This window comes from Pezoporus occidentalis, unplaced genomic scaffold (assembly GCF_034315485.1).
Source record: "Pezoporus occidentalis ecotype Australia unplaced genomic scaffold, CSIRO_AGI_Poc_V1 ctg301, whole genome shotgun sequence".
Classification (NCBI taxonomy): Eukaryota; Metazoa; Chordata; class Aves; order Psittaciformes; family Psittacidae; genus Pezoporus; species Pezoporus occidentalis.
The window spans coordinates 313,048-332,653 of NW_026914953.1; the positions used below are offsets into that span (position 1 = coordinate 313,048).

At 58.9% G+C, this 19,606-nt stretch overlaps 2 protein-coding genes across 5 annotated transcripts in view; one reads left to right on the top strand and one right to left on the bottom strand.

Annotated features, from left to right (window-relative positions):
* THOP1 (thimet oligopeptidase 1) overlaps positions 1-19,606 on the bottom strand; it is a 330,697-nt gene that overhangs the window by 246,682 nt on the left and 64,409 nt on the right. The window lies entirely within an intron of this gene.
* ARRDC2 (arrestin domain containing 2) lies at positions 3-9,877 on the top strand. 4 transcript variants are annotated; one of them, XM_062627517.1, is made up of 9 exons: positions 1,162-1,291; positions 1,384-1,720; positions 6,892-6,958; positions 7,108-7,255; positions 7,582-7,684; positions 7,956-8,212; positions 8,510-8,669; positions 8,930-9,081; positions 9,172-9,877. In XM_062627517.1, the coding sequence occupies exons 2-9, from the start codon at positions 1,456-1,458 to the stop codon at positions 9,223-9,225; spliced, it is 1,206 nt and encodes a 401-aa protein (XP_062483501.1). In that variant the 5' UTR covers positions 1,162-1,291; positions 1,384-1,455; the 3' UTR covers positions 9,226-9,877. The 4 variants fall into 4 exon arrangements, with proteins under 4 accessions (XP_062483503.1, XP_062483501.1, XP_062483500.1 ...); XM_062627519.1 differs by lacking the exons at positions 1,162-1,291; positions 1,384-1,720 and adding an exon at positions 3-27; XM_062627516.1 differs by having other exon boundaries at positions 1,174-1,720.

Here is a 19,606-nt window from a genome sequence, read left to right on the forward strand (position 1 = left end):
ATTGCAAGACCCACCAAATGCCTCTAGGTAGGTGGGGTGATGGGAAGCTCAGAGAAAGGGCAAGAGATCAGCAGCAGAGTAAGAGGCACTGTCAGGGCTGTGTGTGTGCTGGAATATTCCCTTAGGAGCTGTTTGGATTTTGGTGTCAAGGCTGAAACCAAAGGTCAGTGAACAGCAGGGCAGAGAGACAGCTCTCCCCAGCTTATGATGAGCTGTTTTTCTGCAGGCGAGCCATGTATTTTTGATGACTTACTAACTCATGTAGGTTTCTTGAATGCTGAGCTTGCACTAACTCTGTCTGGGACACGGTATTATAAAAAGGGATGTGTGTGGGGTGGCCAGCCCCATCCCTTGGGGGGCCAAGGAGCAGGGTCAGCTGCCGCCTTGTCACAGCTGCCACTTCTCAAACTCTCCTAAGCTTTTTAGTGCAGGTGGGATTGATTCGCGCACGCTGTGAGCCAGCACCAAAGCCTTTGAGCACGGGTGTCCAAACCATTTCCAGTTGCTGCAGTTTGTGTGTGAGCAGTGGCTGGGCACAACAGCCCGCATGCTTTCCTCTTGGGATTTGACTCTGTCTCTCATGAAAGGGATAGGCTTTGCTCCACGTACTCAAATCTTGCAAACGCACACAGGCACCTCGCTCAGGATCTTGTGCCCCGTGCATTGCAAACACCTTGCTTCAAACACCTAGGCTGGATGCTTGGTGTACTAACAGGAACTGGCATCTGCTACAAGCCTGCCCTGTTACTTCTATGTGACCCTGAGATGTCGTTGCCACCTGTGCTACTGCAGAAACAGCCACGGTTCACGGGGCATAGATAGTGAACACCACCCCTTGGTGGAACCCGCTGGCTGGGAGGGCCCTGTGGTTATTCACTTCCTTGTTCACACTGATTCTGATAGACCTTCAGAGACAGAAAGTAAACCTGGCTTTTGGGGGAAGGGCCGTTTGCTTTCTCCCACCCTTTCCAGCAACTTCCCAGGAATGCCTGAACTGGGAAGGCCAAACATTTCTTGATTTCCAGTCTTTGATTCCTCCAGCTGCATGAAACCTGCCAGCACGGCTGGTGGTGCTTGACCCTCCTCCCTGCTGACGGAGCCACCAGCACGTTCCAGTTGCACGTCGGCAGTGTCTGTGACTCAGAGATAAGATGAAGTCACGTCACTTCTCCATCAGTTTAAAACCACATCACTTGTCTCCGCAGCCCCATCCTCAGCACAGCACCAGCCTCAAGGCACACGAGGTCACCGCTAAAGCATCACAGCAAAACAGGGGCTCAGTCCCACCCTGGTGAAGATTAGGCCTGCACGGTGGAGGCCAGTTAGGGGCAGGATAAATTAAGGGGTCTCAGTGCAGCCTGTGCTCTTTCCTCCCTTCCCTAGGGAGCTGCACAGCTGCCTGTCCCAGGCAGGGCCCGGCCTCCTGGAGCTGCCGGCTAAGCGTGGCCAGCAGCGATGCAGCCCCTGGGGTGCTTGCAGAGCCTGGTGCTGGAGCTGGAAGATGGACGAGCATGGGGAGCCCACAGCAGCGGGGATCTGCTGCACGGGCGGGTGCAGCTGCGGCTCCGCCACGCACTGCGGCTGCGGGCGCTCGAGGTGTTCGCCCGTGGCCGAGCCTTAACGCACTGGCTCGAGAGCCGCAGCGTGGGGCTCAACGTTGTCTACCGCGACTACACAGCCTGCCAGACCTTCCTGCACCGCCGCTGCCAGCTCATCCCCGGTAAGGCTGCACTACCGGGGTGCTTCTCTGCACCAGGGCGTTGGGTTAGGGCCCGCTTGGGCTGCAGGCATCACCCCTGCTAGGTGCTTCCCAACCCAAGCATGGTTGCCCGTCTTGGACACCCTCTTCTCACCTTTGCCAAGGGTTTTTTCGCTGCTGCTGGTTTCTAGGAGGCTGCCTGCAAACTTGGGGCTGGGGAGCAGGGAAGAGCTGTGGCTTTTGTTCTGTTTGCACAGGGAAGTGCAAATAGAAGGGTCTGTTCACAAGTGTGGAAAGAGCACTTAGGAGTTCAATAAATATTTGTTTGCAGTTTCCTGAGGCTGGGACTGGATGCCCAGCTAGCACGTTGCTTAGATCTACTGCAGCTTGAATTCTTTGTGTGGTTGGGATGAAATGATCCAGAACTAAGGGATATGGGACATCTCAGCTGGCCATACGCTCATTAACTCTGTCTTTTCTTGGGGAAGTGCATGCCTTTCATCCTCCCCTCCAATGACAGTGTTAGTCATGGCTCTGTGGCTTTTTCTCCCCCTTTTCCTGCTTCTGCTGGCCTCATGATTGCCTGTGGCACAGTGCTGTGTGACGTAGGACTTAACTCATGCTGAAGGCATTTAATTGTGTCAGTGGCCGTGGTGCAAGCCAGAAAGCGGTGCCAGCTCTAGCTGGCAAATGCGGAGTTGCAGGAAGAGACTGGAGTGATGGAAGGAGGACATGAGCTGTCTTCCTGGAGCTGTTCTTGTCTCTGGACTGCCCTGGGGGGTCATATTCTCTATTTCTGGATGACTGTACCTTGCCATCTGCTCCAATACCTGCATTACTCTGGAGTTTCTGCCTTTTGGCGGTGGTTTTTCCATGCTGTGCCTAAGGATGGCCCCTTTGCTAAGTGTTCCAATTGCAGTTAAAGACATGGGAGAGGCCCTTGTCCTGAACTCCAGCAGGAAAGGTCTGAGCATGTGGTTGCTGCAGTGCTTGGAAGGTGTCTGCTTTAGCTGTAGGGTTACAGGGTAAGTTTTATTCGCCATTATCCCTGCAGTGAATGTCTGTAGGGAAGCCACAAGCTGCTGTGAGCACATTTAGGTTTATGCTGCTGGGACTGTGTGTGGTAGAAGCCCCCGGAGCCATGCGAAGAAGGGCACTTGGCCAGGGGCTGGAGGAGCTGCATGAGCTGCTCTGCCTCGCCAGCACTCTGCACTCCCGTAGCTTGGAGCTGATGTTTTCTGGCCCTTGCTTCCTGCCTGGGGAGAGCTGAACTGGGCTGTGTGGGGAGCAGGGAGCCTCGCCACAACTCGTGGGCTAGGATTTTATTGTCTCTGTCCACCCACAGGTTCCTTCTCTGCTTTGTGAGAGGGACACGGGCATGTGATCACAGGAATGTGTTTTAAGGCAGCAAAGGCTGTGGGCTCTGGAGAAGTGTCATTCTACAGCCAAAATCACTTCCTTTGACTCCTGCTGGGTTCTGCCAGCTGCCCAGTGGCAGCGTGAGGACCTTCCTGATGTCAGCCGGCACAAAGCTGCTGCAAGCGTGCCATGATCCACAAGTCCCTGTGACTGCTCCTTCTTGCTTCTCGATGAGCTCAACTGTGTGTGCGTGGTGTTTCAAAACTGCAGTTTTGTCATGGTAACAAGGCAGCGCAGAGGAGGGAAGCCAGGTGGAGATGAGCCCTCCCTTCTGCTCGCCCCGGAGCTCTGAGTTTATCTGCAGTTTCCCGGCAGAGTGGTGAGCGCTGGCACTGGGGTGCTGTGACATTAAGACAAGAAAAAGGGTGAAAGAAGGATGTTCAGGCTGTGGGCAGGGCCATTAAATGTCTATTGTGTAATCAGCTTAGGGAGCAGGAAGAGAGGAAAAACTAGGGGTTTAAGGGGCAAGGGCAACACAAGGAAAGCCCTGGACCCTTCTGCACGAGGTGATGCGAGGGAGCCCATCAGTGGTACTCATGCAGTGATCTTTTCTGCCTGACAACCCCGCAGCACTTCCCAGAGCTGAGCTCCTGCTCCGGTGAGAGACAAGCATCCAGAAGCCATTTTCTTTTCATGGAGACATCCGGGACGGTTACAGCACGTGAGCTAAGAGTGCATCAGGGCTCTTGCTCTGTTGTGGGGTGGCCTTGATCGGCACCTTAATCCTTGCAACACCCGGAGCAGGAGCTTACTCTTCAAGCTGGGAGTGGGAGTTTGTGCAAGGCTCTGCTTTGCCCTGTCTTGTCCCCATGCTGGGTCAGGGTAGAGCTGCTGACTCGACTTTTTACCTGCTGCATTCCCTAATCTGTGGCTCTCCAGGGTCCCTTGTGCGGCTCCAGGGTCAATGGGGAAAAGCCACCAGGTCCCAGCAGCCGGTCGGGGAAGGAAGAAGCCGCTTCAGAGCCGGGTGCCAGCTCCTGTTTAAACCAGCTTAAGCCTGGCCAGACTCTAGATGGGGCTCAAGAGTTTGCGATCTTTCCTGCACGGATCCTGGCCTGGGTTTCAGTTGGCTTGGGGCACTCTGGAGCATTGTTGAATGGAAAGGCCATGGCTGTGCTCCCACAGCCCCTGCAACTGGTGCTCCCTGGGGAGACAAGAGACCCTCTCCCAGCACCGGGGTGTCAAAGGGGTCAGAGAGGCGCTTCCCACCACCCGTGGGGGCAGCGAGGGGAGGCTGTGGTGCAGGGAGGATGCTTGCAGGGCTGAGTCACGGGCTGCAGGGTGCGTGTTGGCAGGGAGAGGAGGAAGGTGCCGAGCGCAGGACGGAGCTCCAGCCCCTCTCAAGAGCCCCATCACCTCGAATGTCACCATGCATCCCACCAGGAGCCTTCCCAGAGCTGCTGTCACCAGTTGTGCCTTCCTTCCTTCCTTCTTTCCCTGTCCCTTTACTGTGTGTTTGCTACGATTCATGTTTGCTCGTGGCAGCAACCGGTTGTGCACATAGCACAAAACACGGTCTCTTCCCTTGGGGAGGGAGACAGACATTCCAGGCAGGCTTTGGAGACAGTGAAAGCTTTGCAAGGCTTGAGCCCCACTCTTTTTCAGTGTGTTCAGCACAGCAGGTCCTGCCCAGCATGGCCGGGAGCAACTCAAAAAATCCTCCCAACTTCGGTGGCCAAAAGCCCAGTAACATTTTTAATGCCTGTTTTGCCTTAGCCCCAGCCTGTGCCCGGGGTGGGGAGCTCTGGCACTCCGCAAATGTGACAAGCACGGTTAAAGCAGAAGTTTCTGAAGCTGCATTACCCCCTTGGGGAAGGCACAGACCCCTTTCTCCTTTCTTTTACAACATCTCATGGTGAGGTCGCCCTGAGAAGCACCACTTTGAGCACCGGCAGCAGCAGATGCTGTTGCTAGAGCGAGTCCCCCTGCCGTGCCTGGCCATGCCGGTGTGTTTTGTCGCTGGGTTTTGGAGCAGCACCACCCAAAGCCCAGCACGAGCTGGTAGGAAAGCAGCACTCGCCTGGTTAACAGGCGCAGGGAGGATGTGCTTGCTGCTCGCTGCAATTGCACAAGCTGAACCCCAGCCAGTTCTTCAGTTCTGAGAAGAAAAACAAAGCCATGTCCCAGACCAGTTTTCCCTTCATCGCCAGTTGGCCAGAAGGAGCCCAGATCCAGTTGCAGCCTGTTCTGACCCCTGGGAATGGTTCTTGGGAAAGGAAGGACGTGGATCTGTGTGCGGCGGAGCCCCTCGCTGGTGGGAAGTGGAATGCAAGGGGCTGCTGCCTGGGAACGCAGATTCCGGCTGGTGGAAGAAAGGATGAGGATGGAGTGGGAACGTGGGGAGGGAGCTGGAGGGAGACTTGTGAGGCACACAGGACGTTATCCCAGGCAGCGTTGAGCGCCGTGAACCATCCTGCTCCGGGACACGTTCCCGTGGGCTGCTGCGGTCCAGGCATCCATCGGGATGCCTCGGTCCGATGCCAGGACGCGCCGGAACGGGGTCACCCGGCCCCATAGGAGCCCCACGGCTCCCAGCAGCGCGGGGCCAGGCCCGCACATGCTCCCTGCCTTGTTTTGCAGGGCTCGGCGAGGCCGCCCCGTCCCGCCCCACCGGGGCCGCCCCCGGGCCGCGCCGGGCTCTTAAGGCGGCGGAGGCGGTGCCGGGGCCGGGCTGCGCCGAGGGACGGGCTCTCGCCATGCTCTTCGATCGCCTCAAGCGCTTCTCGGTCGTGCTGGAGGGCGCGGAGGGGGACGCCGCGGTCGCGTTCAGCCCCGGGCAGGCGGTGTCGGGCCGCGTGGTGCTGGAGCTGGCGGCGGCGGCGCGGCTCGGCGCCCTGCGGCTACGGGCGATGGGCGCTGCCCGCGTTCACTGGACCGAGTCCCGCAGCGCCGGCTCCAGCACCGCCTACACGCAGAGCTACAGCGATCAGGTGGAGTTCCTCAGCCACCGCGACACGCTGCTGGCACCCCCAGGTACGGCACCCACCACCCAACCCCTGCAGTGCTCCATCACCTAGAAGCAGGGTGTGGGTGTACCGGGGACCCCAGGGGCCGGAATAATGGGTGCATGGGGCAGGCTGGGACGTGCTGCAGACACCCCAGTCAGCTGAAATACGGGTGCATGGGGTGCGATAGGGTCTTGGTGCTCGGGGGGCTGGGTGCGTAGGTCCCCTGAAGACACCTCAAATGCTGAGGTGTGTGGTTGGACCCTGCTGTTGGACCCCAGTTAGGGGCTGGCCCCACACAAGACTCCCCCTTTCCTTGGTAGGGAAGCGGTGCTGGAAAACTCCTGCAGAGGTTCCGGAGCTTGCTTTGATTGCAGATTGGACTGGGTGATCCCAAGAGGGATCCAGCCCCAGCTTCTCTGTGTGGTGCAGGCAGGACAGGGCTGTCACCCTTGGGGGACATGGAGGGGTGGCTGACCCCCCCCAGTCCCAGAGCTGTTTCTGCCTTGGCCAGGTACCCCTGGGCTCTCACTCCCAAGCTACAGAGCAGGGTGGGTGCAGGATGAAGCAGAGCCCCCCCAGTGCTCTCCAAGAAGGTGCCCCTGGGTTGTGCATGCCTGACACGCGTGTGCGGAGCAGACAGTGCCCATCGCCCATGGGACGTGCCCCGCGCTCCTGTCGCCGCTGCTGCCCTTGAACCCTGGCAGAAATGTCCCTGTGCCATCGTGCTGCTCCTCTGCTGTGTCCTGCACATCCTTGCCTCTGCTTTGGCCAGGGAGGAAGTTCTGCAGGAGGGAGATAATCATCTTCAATCTGTTTTGCCCACAGACAATGGTGAAGCCACCGTCCTGCAGGCAGGAAGGCACGAGTTTCCCTTCACCTTCCAGCTCCCCGAGTAAGTCCACTTGGTTTTTGTTGCCTTCATGCAAAGGGGGAGAGAAATCTCTTGATGCAGGACACAGGTCCTGGGAGGGGGCACAGGGCACCTCAGAAATGAGGTTCTTTTAGCAGAGCCCTTCTGAAAGGCTCCTTGCTTGTCCGCAGGACCCTGGCTACCTCCTTCGAGGGGAAGCACGGCAGCGTGCGCTACTGGGTGAAAGCCAAGCTGCACAGACCCTGGTCAACAGTGAAGAAGGTGAAGAAGGAGTTCACTGTGATTGAACCCATCGACATCAACACTCCCGTGCTGCTGGTGAGCTCCCCCTGCGCCTCTTCGGGGCAGCAGCATCTCTGGGAAGCCCATGGGGAAGGTGGCTGCTTCCCCTCCAAAATGGACAATCCAGGCCTGATTTCCAAAGGGAATGTGTTTCCCCCCCCCTTGTAACTCATGCCCTCCAGTGTTACCTGGGCTGGGCTGTGTCTCAGGTTTTGGAAGCTTTAATGGGTTGCAATAGCATCTTGCATCAGATACCCAAGAGGCTGCTGGTGCTCCCTGACAGGTTCTCAGTGCCGGGGAGGTGCTTGCTTTGAGTTTCATCCTTTCTTACTAAATAGCTTCCGTAATCCCCATTTCTCCAGGCTCCCCAGGCAGGTGCTAAGGAGAAACTTGCTCGTGCCTGGTACTGCAACCGTGGCCAGGTTTCTGTGACTGCCAAGATTGACCGCAAAGGCTACACCCCAGGTGAGATGATGTGCTGGGGCCTTTGAACCTCTGTGGGCCCTGCTGGGGGGGGATTTGGGGGCAGTGTGAGCTGGGCATGGGATTGGTGAGAGAGCTTTAGAGTGTGCTCCTGATGTGGGCATCCTCCTCGGGACACGCTCCTGCTGGATTAAACCTTGTGCCTGCAGTGCTGGATTGCGTGTCCAGCCCTTGGTGATCCTGTACAGGAATCCCTTGAGGCAGGGACCGGGCTCTGTCTCCCTTCCTCCAACACGCGTGTCTGGTTTGGTAGGTGAGGTCATCCCTATCTTTGCTGAGATTGACAACTGCACAAACCGGGTGGTGGTGCCCAAGGCGGCCATCATCCAGACTCAGACCTTCATCGCCCGGGGCACCAAGAAGCAGAAGAAGTCGGTGGTGACCAGCATCGTCGGGGACTCCATTGCAGCGGGGAAGCGGGAAGTCTGGCACGGGCGGGCACTGAAGATCCCACCGGTGGGGCCGTCCATCCTCCAGTGCCGCATCATCCAGGTGGAATACTCCCTGAAGGTGAGGAGCACTGCGGGAGGCTCAGCTCGGTGCTGAGTGTTCTCCTTCTCGCCAGAGCTGGGCTCCTGGTGTCCAGTTTGGGCTGGTGTAGAGGTTTTGGGGCTGGTGATTTGTGTGAGCTCTTGGGTTCTCCCTGTTGGCCCACGGGCTCATGCAGGAGCAATCGCATCTCCCTTTGCATCCCACTGCAAGAATTCCCTCCTAACCAGCTCAACCAGTGCTCTGGGGAGATACCTGCCCCTTCAGGCTGGGAGAACCCCAGCAGCTGAGCTTCCCTGCTGCCTCCTGTCTCTGCAGGTTTGTGTGGATATTCCTGGGACATCCAAGCTGCTCCTTGAGCTGCCACTTGTCATCGGAACCATCCCACTGCATCCGTTTGGGAGCCGCACGTCCAGTGTCAGCAGCCAGTACAGCGTCAGCCTGGACTGGCTGAGCACCATCCCGGAGCAGCCAGAGGGTGAGCATCTCCCCCTGCCCAGGATCTGCCTGGGTGCTGTCAAACCGCTCTGGATGGTGAGATCAGAGCAAGTTCTCAGCGTGGCTCTTGCTCCAGGACCAGCTTTTGCAGGTTTTGGTTGTGCTGCTGCATCTTCTGGGTTGCTTCCCCAGGGAACTTGGGAGGTTTTGGGAAGCAGGGGATTTGAAGGCCTTTTACCTGTGTGTTTCCTGTTTAATGGAGAGCGTTTCCTGTTCCCTGATGTTCTTTTCTCTCTCCAGCTCCTCCCGAATACTCGGCAGTGGTGTCCAGCCCCGAGGCCGAGCAGAGCCTGGCTCCCCCGTGCCGCAGTGAGCTTGGTGGCATGCTGGAAGGTCCCTTCTTTGCCTACATCCAGGAGTTCCGCTTCCGACCACCTCCACTGTATTCAGAGGTAACGAATCCCTCTGGGCTGGGAGGGCTGGTGGAGACAGCCACAGTGTGCCCACTGCTGAGGTTTTTGACTCTACGCTTGGCTTTGCAGATTGATCCAAACCCCTCCTCAGACAACATCCGCCCGCGCTGCATGACCTGTTGAGAGAAGCGCATCGGATGCAGTTGACAGCGTAGTGATCCCTTGGGATGAAAGCTTCCACCCTCACAGCACTTGGGTCTGGAAATGGAGACACGGTGGCTGTGAGCCCAGAGCTCCTGCAGTGCCAGGAGACCCCGGCTCCATTGCTGCCCTCAACTCTCTTGTTGGGACTGTCCTGCAGACCAACACCAAGCGTGGTGGCGTGGGCTCGTGCCTGGTAGGAGAACACGGGAGACTCTGGTGTGGAGCAGGGCCCTGTGTGCTTGGGCAGGACACGGAGGGTTAATGACTGCCCCAGGATTTGGGGGCTAAAATGGGATGTTCAGCATGAGCCAGGATTGCTCTCCCCTTGCCTGCAGTGGCCATGCTCTGGCAACTCCTGTCATGGAACGCAGGAGCTTGGAGGTGTTTCTCAGGATCACTAGAGAATGTTTTACTGGGGCTTGGGTTTGTCCCGTGCTGGTGCAGGTGAAGCCCTGCTCCTGCAGTAGCTCACCAGGACTGCAGTTCCCTAAGGAAGTAGAAGGCCTCTTTCTGGCCAAATGAAGCATCATCTGCTGCTGCTGATCTTTGCCATGAGCCTGGTGATGCCTGCGGGGGGAATGGTTTTGGAGAACCCCATGAAATTGGAAAGGCTTCCACGGGCTGTTACCAGCGCAGAGGACTTGAGGGACACATTTATGATCTATGGCAGCGTTTTGGTTCTGTTTGCCAAGAACAGGAAAGCTGGTTCCTGTGTGTCAGCACCAAACCTGCACGACGAACGTGCTGAGGCCTGCTCTGTGATGGGGCTGAAACCAAGCAAGCCCCAAATTGCGGTACCATCATGGGGGTGGCATCTCCCTGGTGGCCAGAGAGAAGGAAGCCAGGTCTGAGGCTGGTGGCAGCCACAGATGCTGATGGAGATGTGGAGTTGAAACGAGTCCTTCAGGACCAGGAGTCCTTCTCAGGACGGGCTTGATCCTGCACCCAGAGAGGGGGTCAATGGCCCCGGTGCGGTGATGCCACAGCAGCACCCAGCACTCACTGGTGTGGGAACCAGGGAGCTGGGTGCTGTAACAGCAGGACCTGAGCAGAGTTTTGGGTGCTGAGGACCTTTGCATTCCTTCACTGAGCCAATCCTGCCCGCGGGGCCACTCATTTCCTGCACACAACCAAAGCCCCGTGCTGGGGCCGTGCTCTGCGCCCCGGGATTGCTCAGCTCTTTTCTACCTGTGAACACTTTTGTAATGAGCACTCTCATCTCCTTTTTGTACCACTTTTTGTCGGGGGGGGGAGGGTGTCTGTCTTGGTAATAATAAATCCTTTACACCCAGATGGGGCCTGCAGAACTTTGTCTCTTGCTCTCTCCATGCTTCCCATTGCCTGGGCTGCTGGCAGCACTCCTGCTCCCATGTCCCTCCCTGGAGTTCATTGTCCTGTGGGTACCCAGCTCCACCGTGTAAGTGCCACTCTGCACTGGGATTAACTGGGTTGTTTGACCAATGCTGCTCCCCATCAGGATTGGTCCCTTGTGTTCAGAGCCCTCCTGCTCTGTCTGGATAGCAGAGGATAGATGCTCTCCTCCATCCCAAGAGCTTGGCACAGACCCATTGGGTCCAGCTGGGACACAGCTGCAGTGTCTCTGCCATTCCCAAGGAGGGTTGGGGCCAGCCCCATGTTGTGCCAGCTGGGAATGGCTGCGGCCATGCTGGAAGAGCAGGGAGGCATCATGGAGTTGGGATTTGGTTTTTAACAGCATTTCTGTGCTCCACGTCTCTATTGAGCACAGCAACCCCTGGTCCATGCAGAGCCGGGCTTGAGCCAAGGCTTTGGTTCTATCCTCCACAGCCTGTGCTGCTTAAACCTATTGCCACTGGAATGTGATTTCCCTTCCCTTGATCCTTCTTTCCTGGTGCTGGTGTTCACTGAGCGGTGCTGGAGCGTGAGCTCCCGCAGCGGGCCAGGCGCTCAGCCCCGGGTTTGCCCGCAGGAGCCTGGTGCTCATGCAGCCTTCATTCAAACCTGGGCTTTACTTGGCGTTCCCAGCTCCGCACCGAGTTATCTTCCTTGGGAGAGGATGAAGCGGCCTCGCAGGGCGTTCGCCTGCATCCCTGTCTGTGGTCCATGCGATGCTGCGCCGCCTCGTGCCTCTTCTGCAGGACATCAAAGAGGGACAGGAACCGCAGCGCTGCAGCCCCCCCAGGGGGAGAAACGGCCTCCAAGGGGCCCCTGTGACCGGCTCCCAGCTCCAACCTGCGCCCGGCACAACGGAGCCTTTCTGTGCCGAGCCGCAGCGGTGCCAGGGGCTGTGTCAGACCCTGATCACCCGCCCCGGCCGCACAAGGGGATCCTTAATCCCAAGGGCTGGAGCGGGAGCACCTTTCTGGGCAACGCGCGTCATGCCAGGGCCGGCCCAGGGAACCCAACGCCAACGGGCACCGCTCCCGGGCCCCAGGGGAGTGGAATCTTCCCAGCAGGACCGCTTGCAAATGCTTGCAGGGTTTTCTGGTCAGGGCAGGCAGCAGGCGGGGGGGCACAGACTGTCTGGGTCCTCTGCCAGCAAAGGGCCGTGCTCCTGAATCCCAGAGGGGCTAAAAATACCTCGTCTGGATGCTGGGAGGTGGGATAAGGCACAGACCCCCCTGGGCCATGCTTTCCCTACCAGTGCCACCGGAGCTCCCTCCAACCTCTGCTGTTTGTCTTCCCTGGCTCCAAAGTCCCTATTGATCAGCACCGCTTTTATTCCTGTTCACTGGCAACAGGGTTTGGGGCTCACCGGGGTTTGCTGAGCCGGGACGGCCCCGTGCCACGGGCAGCGCTGCTGGGCAGGAGCTGCATTAAGCAAGTACAGTGCAGGAGTATTTATAGCTCTTGGCTTCGAGCATCGGAAAATGCTTCCCAGACCACCCAGCAAAACCTGCTCCTAGCGAGGGGCATGGAAACATCCCCCCCCCTCCCTCCTCCCTCTTTTCCTCTTTGCCCTTGGGTAAGTGGGACCCCTCCGCTGTGGGAACTGGGGTGCTGGGACACCTCTTATTGCCCCCCATGGCTCTGCAGGGTGCTGGGAGCTTCACCCCACAGGGCACTGGGACCTTCACCCCACAGCTCCCGGCTCTGCAGGGCACTGGGACCTTCACCCCATAGCTCCCGGCTCTGCAGGGCACTGGGACTTTCACCCCATAGCTCCCAGCTCTGCAGGGCACTGGGACCTTCACCCCATAGCTCCCGGCTCTGCAGGGCATTGGGACCTTCACCCCATAGCTCCCGGCTCTGCAGGGCATTGGGACCTTCACCCCATAGCTCCCGGCTCTGCAGGGCACTGGGACCTTCACCCCATAGCTCCCGGCTCTGCAGGGCACTGGGACCTTCACCCCATAGCTCCCGGCTCTGCAGGGCACTGGGACCTTCACCCCACAGCTCCGGGCTCTGCAGGGCACTGGGAGCTTCACCCCATAGCTCCCGGCTCTGCAGGGCACTGGGACCTTCACCCCACAGCTCCCAGCTCTGCAGGGCACTGGGACCTTCACCCCATAGCTCCCGGCTCTGCAGGGCACTGGGACCTTCACCCCACAGCTCCCAGCTCTGCAGGGCACTGGGACCTTCACCCCACAGCTCCCGGCTCTGCAGGGCATTGGGACCTTCACCCCACAGCTCCCGGCTCTGCAGCCCCTTCCTGCAGCATCCTGGCGGGGGGGGGGGGGGTTGCTCCTTCCCCCCTCAGCTCTCCCCATCCTGGAGGATGCTCGGTCCCCACACGGTGGCCGCGGCCTCTGCTCACGGCTCTTGTCCCCCGGTGCGGGGTCAGGGCCGGGGGCCAGCAGTGGGGAGGGTGACGTGAAGCTGGGAAGCTCATGGCCGGCGCGGCAGGGACAGAATGTGCCGGCGCCAGCGCAGCCTTGCAAGGACCGGGGATTAGGTGTGAGGCTGCTGCCTCCTGGCCCAGGCACCCATCCAGCTCCCAAAACAAGCTCTGCCTTCCCCCATCCCAGCTGGGATGAGCACTGCAGGGTGCAGCACACCCCAAAACCTGCCTGGGGACCAGCAGGGGCTGGTCTGTTTGCAGGGGGGGGTGCTTGGTGATGAATCCCCTTGGATTTTGACACAAGGAGATGCCCCAGTGCTGGGGATGTGGTCGATGCAGTGCCCAAATTCATCACCTCTGCAGCCGGTGGGACGCTGGGTTCACACTGCTGGCACCCCAGGGAGCAGCAGGTTGGTGCTGGTGGGTGCTCAGGAGCATGGAGACCTCCTCGTCCCCTCATTATGGGTCTCTGAGCACCATAAGGGGACACACACAGAGCCCCGGCAGCACCAGGCCTTGCTTTGGGTTTGGTTCAACCTCCAGAAGCCCCGGGGTTGTGACCAGCACATCCTGGCCCTGGCAGCATCTCCGGGGGCTCTCTTCACGTGGCAGCAGCAGCGCCGTGCCGGGCGCCAGCAGCAACCACGCACCCCGACGTGCCGGGGTGGCACCGCAGCATCCTCCTCCCGTGACTCAGCTCTGAGCGTGCCGGGGCTGCTCCCACCCATGGAAACCGCAGGCAAAGGCCTGCATCCCTGCGCCAGCTCCGCAGGAATCACGGCTTCCCCCGGAGTGTTGGCCAGGCCGAGAGCCCGTCCGGATGCAGGGAAAGCCACAGAGAAAGCAGGGTGGGTTTATGGCAAAAGCGAGGTCTGGAGCAGCCGGATGGATACCGCATGGGCCACATGTCCCCTGCCTGGAAAGCATCGTGTCAGTGCGAGCGGGATCGTGGTGCTCACCAAGACACCCCACAAGCCGCACTGGTGACACCAGTGCCAGGTTTGCTGCAGGCTGCCGGGAGCAAACCACCCCTTTTATTCCTTATTCTTTATTCATTCACCAAAGAAGTAGCAAATGCCCCATCCCTGGCAGTGCTCAAGGCCAGGTTGGACACAGGGGCTTGGAGCAAGCTGCTCCAGGGGAAGGGGTCCCTGCCCATGGCAGGGGTTGGAACTGGGTGAGCTTTAAGGTCCTTTCCAACCCAAACCAGGCCGGGATTCTGGGATTCCCTGAACCAAACCCAAGCCCTTGTTTTTCTGGGGCTGATGTCCCCATTCCCGCTCCCTCGTCACCGCTCCCTCTGGCAATGGAAAATTTTGATGCCTTTCCGACTTTGTTTGGGAGCAAGGAAGGGGCCCGGCGCCGGGCACAAACATGTCTATGGATAAGCAGCAAGGACTGGGGTGGGGATGGACCCGCCGGCGCCGGGGGCCAGCAGTGACCCTGCCCATGGAGCTGGGTGCCGGGACCCCAGCGCAGTGGGGACACAAATATTTTGGCTTTGTATGAAAACAACACCACTAAAAGGAAAATCCCAGCCCCAGTCCGGAATCAGCTGCCGGCAGCACGTGATGTGTTGGCACAAACAGCCCATGGGATGGATGGCCCTTGTCCAGCCGGGGTCCCGGCACGGCTCCCACACCAGCACACAGCCACAGGCTGGGATGTGCCGGTGACACGGCCGTGCCTGGGATGTGACACTGCAAGGACTTTGCTCCCAGCGCCATTCCCCACCCAGGCTGGGTTTGCCGTCACTCCCTGCTTCACAAGACAAGCAGGGTCTCCTCTCAGGGGATGCACCCCATATCCTGGCCCCCACATCTCCCTGCAGCTGGAACCTTGCTGCTCCGGGTGCCGGTGGAGACGCAGCAGTCCCCTGTGAGAGGTTTGGAGCAGGGGGCATCACCCCGCTGCTCCCCGTCCCCTTTGGGCAGCTCCCGCGATGGGGTGAACCCCATGGCTCTGCTCCCCGCTCCCATTCCCCAGTCTCCCAGGCTAACTGCGCTGCTCCCTTTTCCTTTCCCTTCCCCACACCCTGCCCTGGAAGAAGCAGAACGTTTGAGCTGCTTGCAACAAAAAACCCTCAGGCCAGTTTGGGGAGAAGGTGGCTCCGAGCCAGCCTGCAGGGATGGCCATTATCCCCTCTCCCCATTTACCATCCCCATTAGCCCGCCTGCACCCAACCACAGGTTTATGTGGAGCAGGGAGAAGGCTTTTCCTGCTGAGCAGCTGTGTAAATGCCACCATATCCCGACCCAGCGATGAAGGCAGCGATAGCGCAGCTGGTTGGAGGTGGCTGCGGCGCAGCCGGATGATCCGAGGGGAGCCTGAGCTGGTTTGCTCCACTTCCCAACCGTTTCGCGTGTGAGGGAAGAGTCAATCTGCCTGCAGAAGGCTGGTAAACACGGGAAGAGAGGAGCTGGGAGCGGAGGTGGGGGGGGGGATTGCTCTTGGTCCTGCATTTATTGCTCCAAAGCTCAGCTGAGCGCTTGCTCCAGGCTCAGCCCTTTCCCTGCACGCACAGATGCGGCTTTGCTGGGAACAGTGGGAGTTGTTTTGGGGCTATCCTCAGCTCAACTCGGAGCTTGAGCAAAATATGTTTACGCTGCAAACCTCTGGCTGGCTCCGCTGCCAAGTGTGTGCCGATAAGGGCGCTGCGTCCTTCCCGTCCCCATCACCCGATAGCCAGGGAAGCGCAGGGAGGTGGAGCCCGGCCCCCCGCGCTTCTCGTTGCTTGTATTGTTGTTATTATCATGATAGTTCTTCTTATTTTTATTAATTTATTGGGGCTGTTGTTAAGCTTCACTTGGAAACCAAATCCACGGAACGGCTGCAGCTCTGCTGCCCCAGGCTGCTGCCAAAGCCTGGAAAGCATCAGCCGTGCCAGGGGCTGCGCTGCCCCGAGAGCAGCCACCAGCGAGCGCTGAAGCTGCAGAAAGGAAACGTTTCCTGGGGCCACACGGGCGTTTCTTGCGTGGCAGAACGAGAAGGGGGCTTCCCACGCAGTGTCCCGGTGGGGTTTCGCATCCAGGGCGGCTCTGCAGGGGATGGGGCAGCTCCGAGCCCCTCTCAATGCGGGCAGAAAGCCCATTAAGTCCTCCGAGTTGACGCTGCTCGGAGTCATTTTCCGTGCCTGGGTTTGGAACCGGGTGAAGCTGTCGCAAGCAGCCGACAGGAGCAGGAAGGAGCCGGGGTGAGGGGCGGCCGCGGGCTGTTTGTGAAGTCAAACCGCGGTTGTTGTTGTTGTTGTGACACCGCAGGGTTGCAAAACCGGCGCTGAAATACCCGTGACTCAGAAGGCAAGACGAGCCCGGCCGTGGCCGGTGGCCGCCTGTCCACCCGCGGTCCCTGCAGCCCCTTCCCCACGGCATGGGCACCACGGGGATGCCGGTGCCGACGATGCTTGGGGGTCTTTTGGAGGGGGAAGCACCCCAAAAAGCTTTTCTTAGGGGGGAAATCAAAGCTTCCCCATCTGCACAGGGTTTTCTACCGTGAGGATCTGCCCCTGCGTGAGATGCAGACCTTGAATGCCACGTAAAGAATTTAGTGTGTGTATATATGTATATATCCTAGGGATAGTTTGCTTTCTTAGGGGTTTAAGGTTTATTTGCTTAGAGATCAAATCAAAGCAGCTCCTGAATCGTGCCCTCCACCCCCTGGGAGCAGGTGGCATTGTGTGGATGGTGGCAGTGGTGGCTTTTTGCCCTGTGTCCCTGCCATGGATGGGCAGGGTTCAAACACCTCCCTGGCATTAGCTCTCCTCCAGGATAGGGCTCGGAGTGGGAGGAAGGGGCTGTGATAAGGATGGATGGATGAGGGAAGGGGTTGAGGTTGCAATCTCCATCATTGCCTATGCCCAAACCAGGCTGCTGCTCTGCAGGGCTGGTTCCCCAGGCTGGGAAACAGGTTAAACTCCTCCATCTGGGAGCAAATATCGGCCCAGACCTGCATGGACAGACCTCACCTTCCCTGGGGGCTCAGGCCCCAAAGGAGCTGATGTTTCTGGGGCTGGAGCAAACCCCTCTGGCTGTTTTATGCTTTACTTCTGGTGCTCTCCGAGCTCGCATCTGCCAAAATCAGGGAGCCCCAGGCAAATCCCCAGGCTCCCAGCATCTTCCTGCCTGTCCCATGTGCTTTCTTAGCAGCATGGGATAAATCCACCCGTGTTGTGTCGGCAGTGCCCTTTGCTTTGTGGCACCGGGCCCCTGTGGGAACAGGGAACGAATAGGGGGAGGTTTTTCCCCTTTAGGGCAGGGATGCTCAGCACTCTTCTTGGCAACCAGCACCTTCCCCCGTGGTGTTCAGGCAACGCTGGCACAGGCAGGTGTAAACAGCCATACAGAAATAGTCGGGGTATCAGGCAATATCAAGAGGTGTTGCTGGGCATCATCAGATGTCCTCCTCTAAAAATAAAAGGCAGTGGGTATTAAATCAGCTGCTTGTAAAGGTGTCAGGGTGGGGATGGCTGGGGCTGCTCAGCTCTGCTCACCCAGGAAGAGCCCCAAGCTTGGGGGGACCCCATAGCTTGGGGTCCCTTTGGGATTGGTGCTGATCCAGCTGCATTCCTGCCATCCCTCCATGCTGGGTTGAGCTTTATTTTCCTCATTGCAATGGCTTTTTGCTGCTTACACCACAGCTGTCTTAGGAGTCGCTCACTGGGTGTAATGAGTTGCCCATTCTCAGGCTGTGGGTGGTAGCAGCTCCCACCAGGCAAAACCAATGCCCTGCAGGGTCAGATCCGGATGGAGGAGCAGGGAAGGTCACATCCTGGCTGTGAAAGCTGGCCCGGTGGCTGTCCTCTGATCACTGGAGTCAGAGCAGCTCCCGGGGACTCATTTAACCTAATGAGAGAGTCCTGAGCCACTCGTTGGCACTAATTGCCAAGGCTGCGTTAATTCGGCTTCCCCAGCACCGGCCAACTCGGGACCCGTGTGGGAAAGGATGCAGGGAGCTGTCGATGGGGATGGGGCTGTCCCCGACGGCATCAGGGGGGATGAGAGTGGCACCATGGGTGGGATGGATCCCCGGAGGGTGACCCTATGGAGGGAATGGGGGGGTTCTCCAGCCCCCCCTCCCTCCCTGGGGTGTTTGCAATGCAGCAGTCGGGACTGGCTGTCCTGGCATGGGTTCATTCCATCACAGCAATGATTAACTGATGGTGGCGCTGGCCCAGAGCTGGGCAATGTATTTACTGCTGCCACCCAACTGTGACCTCGGTGCCACTTCCTTCACCTCTTTGCCTCCCAAAAATGGGCTGTAAACAGGGGCCACAGCTGAAACCCAAGTACGTGCTCAGACCAAGCTGGCACCTGAATACTTCCTCCACGTGGCTGGCCTGATGGAGAGCCTGGCATTGCCCAAATCCCAGTAAAATCCCCAAGTCTGATCTCTCCCATTGGGGTTTTGGGGCCGGGGGGGATGCTGGATCCCCGGCCCACAGCCAGTTCCCAGGGCTTTGGAGTGCTGTGGAACAGGGATAGAAGCTGCCAGCCATAGGGGCCCATGGGGTGCTGCGTGGTGGGAAGGGAGGGAAGGGAAAGGGAAAGGGAAAGGGAAAGGGAAGGGAGGAGAGGAGAGGAGAGGAGAGGAGAGGAGAGGAGAGGAGAGGAGAGGAGAGGAGAGGAGAGGAGAGGAGAGGAGGGGAGAGGAGAGGAGAGGAGAGGAGAGGAGAGGAGAGGAGAGGAGAGGAGAGGAGAGGAGAGGAGAGGAGAGGAGAGGAGAGGAGAGGAGAGGAGAGGAGAGGAGAGGAGAGGAGAGGAGAGGAGAGGAGAGGAGAGGAGAGGAGAGGAGAGGAAAGGAAAGGAAAGGAAAGGAAAGGAAAGGAAAGGAAAGGAAAGGAAAGGAAAGGAAAGGAAAGGAAAGGAAAGGAAAGGAAAGGAAAGGAAAGGAAAGGAAAGGAAAGGAAAGGAAAGGAAAGGAAAGGAAAGGAAAGGAAAGGAAAGGAAAGGAAAGGAAAGGAAAGGAAAAGGGATTTGCTCTGCTCTGCTCTGCCGGGACGCGGGGCTGGTGCCACCTCGTGGCTCCACCAGCAGCTGAGAGCCCCTGGCCGCGTGGTGGGAATCCCACACGGCTGCAGCTGCTCAGCCCCGCAGCCACAGGAGCGATGCCCTAAATCCCAGCCCGGCCCGGCAGCAAGGCGGACCGCAGCCGGGTGCCGCCTGCCCCTGCTGCCTCCTGCGTTAGCTCCCGTGTGCCGGGGCTGGGAGCGTGATGGGGGGAACCCCTCTCCAAACCCGCCTGCAGCAGCGAGGCTGCGGCGGGCACCGGCGCTGCCTGGTCCCGGACTTCCCCCTGCTAACCCCATTGCGTTCTTCTCGTCAGGTTTTTGCACTCTCAGCAGGTAAAGAGACGCCTCCAGCCCTTGTGGCAGGGCAAATACAACCACAAACCGCTCTTCACCTTCAGCAGCATCTCCTGTTCGGTTCCACATGAGGCCCACGGCAGCAGCGTGGCCCCATATGAGGGTATAAGAGGTCCTGCCTGTCCCCAGTCACTCCTAGTCTCATCCTGCCTGCACCCTTGCAGCTCTGTGGACTGCTCTTGACTAAATGCATGCTGGAAACTTCGTGGGTCAGGCCAGGGGAGCCACAGGAGCCCTGC

Coding starts and splice junctions, on each gene's coding strand:
- ARRDC2 (XM_062627515.1), top strand. CDS start 5,596: ATGCCAGGACGCGCCGGAACGGGGTCACCCGGCCCCATAGGAGCCCCA. Junction 7,685..7,955: donor CCGCAAAGGCTACACCCCAG/GTGAGATGATGT, acceptor CTGGTTTGGTAG/GTGAGGTCATCCCTATCTTT. Junction 8,213..8,509: donor AGGTGGAATACTCCCTGAAG/GTGAGGAGCACT, acceptor CTGTCTCTGCAG/GTTTGTGTGGATATTCCTGG.